The sequence below is a fragment of the Montipora foliosa genome, chromosome 9 (genome assembly GCF_036669935.1).
Source record: "Montipora foliosa isolate CH-2021 chromosome 9, ASM3666993v2, whole genome shotgun sequence".
In the NCBI taxonomy this organism is placed as follows: domain Eukaryota; kingdom Metazoa; phylum Cnidaria; class Anthozoa; order Scleractinia; family Acroporidae; genus Montipora; species Montipora foliosa.
In genome coordinates, this window is record NC_090877.1 from 18,678,859 (window position 1) to 18,683,858 (window position 5,000).

Here is a 5,000-nt window from a genome sequence, read left to right on the forward strand (position 1 = left end):
CAATGGTTATTATTGTGAGAACAACAGGGCAACCTTACTCATGATATCGCAGCCCAGGAAATTTGAAAGTAAAAACAATCGATTCTAACATCTCCCTTTCCTTTTTTTCTCTAATCACTTTTTTACTTTAAAAAAACTTCAAACACTCTTGATTGCAAACATGATTTCCTTGGTCTAGTTCTTCTTTTGTAGGAGTGGAGGACACCTTTGACGGTCCACAATATTTCCGTTCTAATAATAAATAGTTTCCGTAACTTTCGCAAACCGCCAAACGGCGTTGGTTTAGGTCGATACTACTTTCCTGGTTGCACAGAGAACTCGAAAAGGTATATAGACTTGGAACCATCTACTAGGAAGCACTATGCTAAATAACGGGAATATAATGACTTTCAAGAAACAGGTCCATTTACAAATTTATTTAAGAGTGATAGTGCAAGGGTCACTAAATGGACCAAGTCTTCCCGTTTCATCGGTAGCACGTACGGCAAAATGATATTTATTTCCGGGTAAAAACTGGGTCAATGTGCAGGCCATGGGAAGGGGCAACGCTTTGACAACCCCTATTTTTTTCCACTGATGCGCGTTTTCGACGGTGCCGCCATCTTGCAGCGCAAACAACTGATAGTTCATAATAGTCGCATGTCTGTCCTCCAAGGCCATGTTCCACGACAAAACAATGCCACTCGTCACCACTGCAATAGACACGGTGGGTTTCGGAGGAGCTTCCTTAGTCTGTACTATGGGTGTTCCAGGTAACTGCTGTGGGATCCCTGCAGGTGTGGGCTGAGGGCCTCTTATTGCTGCTGTCCCGTAGTTAGCTGAAGGTTGAGTGGGAGTTCCTTGCCGCTGGGGTGTGGGTAGCTGCTGGTAATGGGTCACTGCATTGTGCTGCTGAGGTCGTCGTTGAATTCCAGTTTGTCTCTGCACTGGAGGATTCGCTCTTATCGGCGCCGAGGGGCGAGGAAGTTGAGTTTTCTGTTGCTCCATACGTATCGGCTGTTGCATGATGCGCTGTGTTGATGACGCTGGTTGCGTTGGAGACCGCTGAAATACTGGAGTCCTTGGTCCAGGTGAGATCTGTTGAGGCACACCCTGAGGATGGGGTGGTCTTTGCAGTCTCATCTGAGGGTTTACAGTGAATCTCGGTCGCGGTTGTCCATTATTAAAGACGTTTTGAGCAGGGTATCCGTACGCAGAGGGCTCTTGCTGAACCCTCATAGAAGAAACGCTGGGTGGAGTCTGAGTCTGAGGGTGTACTGTCACAGTGGGTAACGGCCGGCTAGAAGGAGTTGTATTACTCCGAGGATCCCCTGGACTAACAACAGGTCCTTGCATCCTCACAACGGGTTGAGCAGTGAGTGCATTATTAATCCGAGGGACGCCTTGCGAGGAGAAATTTGCCGGTGATGCACCGCGCAGCCCTGTAAGCTGACCGGGGACCGATCTCCCTGTTGGTCCAGGATCATAATTGGGAGCGTAATTACCGCCTGCTTGTTGTGTACGAGGTGACATACTGGGCATAGATGGAATTCGTGGTCGCAGAGGCTCCTTTTGCGATAACTGCGGTCTTTGACTTGCGTGTTGATAGCCAACTGGAGTATTTTCGAGGCGTGAGGGCACAGTATGACCTGGTAGAGGTGCTACAGTGGAGGTAAGTCGTGGTGTAGGTGTAGTGTCAAGGACGAGTCCCATGGAAGAGGGTCGAGTAACTGCCACAGTGATTTGGAGAGGAGCTGGCCCACTTGTCTTTGGACACAGATCGCTATACTGAAAAACAAAAAGCATAATTTCTTGGTCAGACGCCTGGTTGTCATTATTTTGTGCAACAGTTCACTAAAACAATTTAAAAGATAATTGCCAACTTTCCCAAATGAATGCTCTGTGAGCACCGAAAGGAAAAACGAATCGACTCTTTTCCCAGAGAGACAACACTCATTCACAGGATTAACGATCTCTTATCATTAATTACGACTGGAAAACTTCTTGAAGTGATCTCATCTGTGTCATCTACAGCGAGCCCAAGACACAAGAACTAGGATTATTACGTACAAGAGCCCACCCAAACTTTCTCCTGTCCAGCAGCATTTTCTACTTAAATTCCCTTGGGAAGAACGACTATGATGTTAGAAAAAAAGCAAGTGTGTAAAGTTGCAGAACTGACAATGTGGCTCAAAACTACCAGTTCTAAATCTTTGCATTTTCCCCTCTTCAGACTAGGACTCTCCATAATTATATAATCAAACAAAGGACCTCGGTAGACTGTCATAACGTCAAATCCAAGCACTCCCGATTATCGAGGCCCTCCCAGGGGTAGACTTTTTAGAAACTTCTCACAGGAGTCAATATTGCCTTGTGTTCATACTTACCAGGTTAATATCTTGAGTCTGAACTGAACGCGTTACCCTTTCCTTTCTTGCTTCACTCTCGGTAAGTTTTTTTAGAGATGCCTCTAACTTGTTCGCGTGGTCTCTTAGAGCGTTATTTTCTTGCTCGAGCAGAGTTAATTTTTCTGCATTTTCGCGACCCATCGAACGCTGGATTTGCTTCATTCTCTCTTCAATCATTTTCTTGATCATCTGCAACGAAAGGTTGCATCACACTATAATATTCTTTTTTCACTAGGTTATGCAATTTCTACCTTTTTATAGTTATCTTACAGATGAATTAGTTACACGGCGCAAGCGCTAGCACAAGACAGCAACATGCAAACTCAGTGAAGTGAAGGGAAAAAAGACGACATTCAAAACTGACCGACTGTACCTCTTGAGGGTTGGATCTAGGGAAAAGTGACGTCATTTACTCACTAGCTTAAAATTCCAGCGTGTAAACACAACTTGTTATATATGCAAAACACAAGTTTAAAAATCTGAAAGCCCGAAACTCCCGTCCTGCATATTAATTCAGCCGCGTACACAGGCATTGCATTCTTAAACCAGTGAGTCTTTGACGTCATTTCCTCCTCGACCCAGCTCTCTCATGATTTTAAATAGTAACGGCGGACCAATAAATAAGAAAATTCCACTTAAAATAAACAGGTGTCTTTCTAAAATCAGACCTTAAAGCTTGGGTCACTTAGTGTTTAGTTATTAAAGGTAGCTTTGAAATCCAAAGAAAAAGAAGAATTGTTTTTTTGGTCGTAGTAGCACTTTAAAGTTCACGTCTTATCCAGAAAAATAACATTTTAAGTGTGCAGCCCCGCCTACAGGAGCGATTTTTATGCGACAATTTTATGTAGCAAATACGTTTGATCGTGTAGATAGCACAACAAATAATTTTTGACAATTCACAGTTAGTGGGACGGCAACGCCTTTGGACAGCAGAGATGAAGCAGAAAAAAAGGCGAGGTTGCCCTTTCGTTCTCTAATGGCGCTCACTAAGAGGCAGGGATTTGCCACATTTTATGTGAAGAGCCGTGCACACGAGCAATTTTTCGTATGTGACAACTTTTATTTGTCACGTAAAAGCTAACACGCCAGCTTTTCAGCAAATACATTTGTCACATAAAAATTGGCCAATTTTCTTTGTCTACACGAGCAAATAAAACTTGTCACACAAATTGCTCGTGTAGACGGGGCTTTAATCTTTTCCTGTGTTTCATTTCGTTATGTAATCAACAGTCATTTACCTTACCAATCCAAGGACGTTAAGGGGGAAACTAGACAGAGAGGCGCAATGTTGAAGTTACCCAAGGAGAGCCCGTGCCCTCTTCAAGTAATGTAGACATTTCATTCGATGATTTGACAAATACGCGCGATTACCTTGCGATTTCCGCAGTATTTTTACGAACTTCAAAGGACGACAAAAATGCGAGGAACGATAAAGATGCCCGTGAGAATTATACACTGAACACAACTACACTTTACGACAAGAAAGGCCGACCCGTGTCTCCGTTGGCTGAGCATCGTGCTCCCGGAAGATCGCGGATTCAAACTCCGGTCGGACAAACACTCAGGGTCTTAAGAATAACTGAGGAGAAAGTGCTGCCTTTGTAAGTTCATCTGCAAATGGTTGGACTTTCGAGTCTTCTCTTCTTTCAAATCTTTTCGAGTCGAGACAATAAACCGCAGGCCCCGTCTCACAACCCTTCCAGTTTATCAACACTGTGGGACGTTGAAGTACACCTAACCTCAAAGTATTTTCCTTGCAAAAGTGAAATGTTTAACACAGATTTTATCTTTGCTTCTCTACATTTTACTCTTAATAGAGTGTTTTCACGTGATGTCACGGCAGCCATGTTGTTGTTCCTAAACAATGGAACGGCGGCCATGTTGGTGCACCCAACTAATCCTCCGGGAATCGAGCTCTATTATCATGCAAACGTTTTCCTTTGTTTCGCTGGAAAAACAAAGTTACTGATCACGTGAGTGAAAACGCTCTGTAGGCCTAATGAGGTAAAAAAGAGTTAAAAAGCTGGCATTCATTTGCCCCACGGCCCAGCTAGTGAGAGGTATGGGTCAATTCCTTGAATGAGACGTCAAGAACTAATTTACATTGTTAAAGTTCTCTCAAAACTATAAAATAAAGTAGCTGATGACGTCGTCGAAAGAATAGGCCAATGCCTCCCACTGCCTCGGCCATGGGGCAAACAATTGCCAGCATCTTTCTCTTACATGTGGTACGTGGCACATTACAAAGTAAAATCTTGAGAAACAAAGGTAAAGAGATATATATGATATATGACATTTAACTTTTGCTTAAGTAAAAATTTTGAAGACAGGGACACTTCAAAGAACCAACACACTGTTCGTGTAGAGTAAACAGTTGGGAGACCCCTGGGGGTGGTGGCCTTTCTCTCAAAGAATTGAAAACAAAAGAATTTTTAAACCGCCATGGGACTGAAAGTGATTTGTGCGGTACATTTAACGAATCTAATACCATTACCACCAAGAACAACAACAACAATCAGAAAACACACTGTTGTAAACCGGTCAACCTGGGCCACTACTTTGTACAGTGTATTACACCCCATTGCTGTTCCTGCCAGATCCAAAAATGTGCAG

At 43.4% G+C, this 5,000-nt stretch overlaps 1 protein-coding gene across 2 annotated transcripts in view; it reads right to left on the bottom strand.

The window, feature by feature from the left end:
* LOC137969569 (activating transcription factor 7-interacting protein 1-like) overlaps positions 1-5,000 on the bottom strand; it is a 13,113-nt gene that overhangs the window by 43 nt on the left and 8,070 nt on the right. For both annotated transcript variants that reach the window (XM_068815869.1, XM_068815870.1), the window contains exons 5-6: positions 2,367-2,576; positions 1-1,767 (exon numbers count right to left, since the gene is read on the bottom strand). The exon at positions 1-1,767 is cut by the window's left edge and continues 43 nt beyond it. In XM_068815869.1, coding sequence (XP_068671970.1) covers positions 415-1,767; positions 2,367-2,576 — 1,563 coding nt within the window. In that variant the 3' untranslated portion in view covers positions 1-414. The remainder of the gene's footprint in view (positions 1,768-2,366; positions 2,577-5,000) is intronic.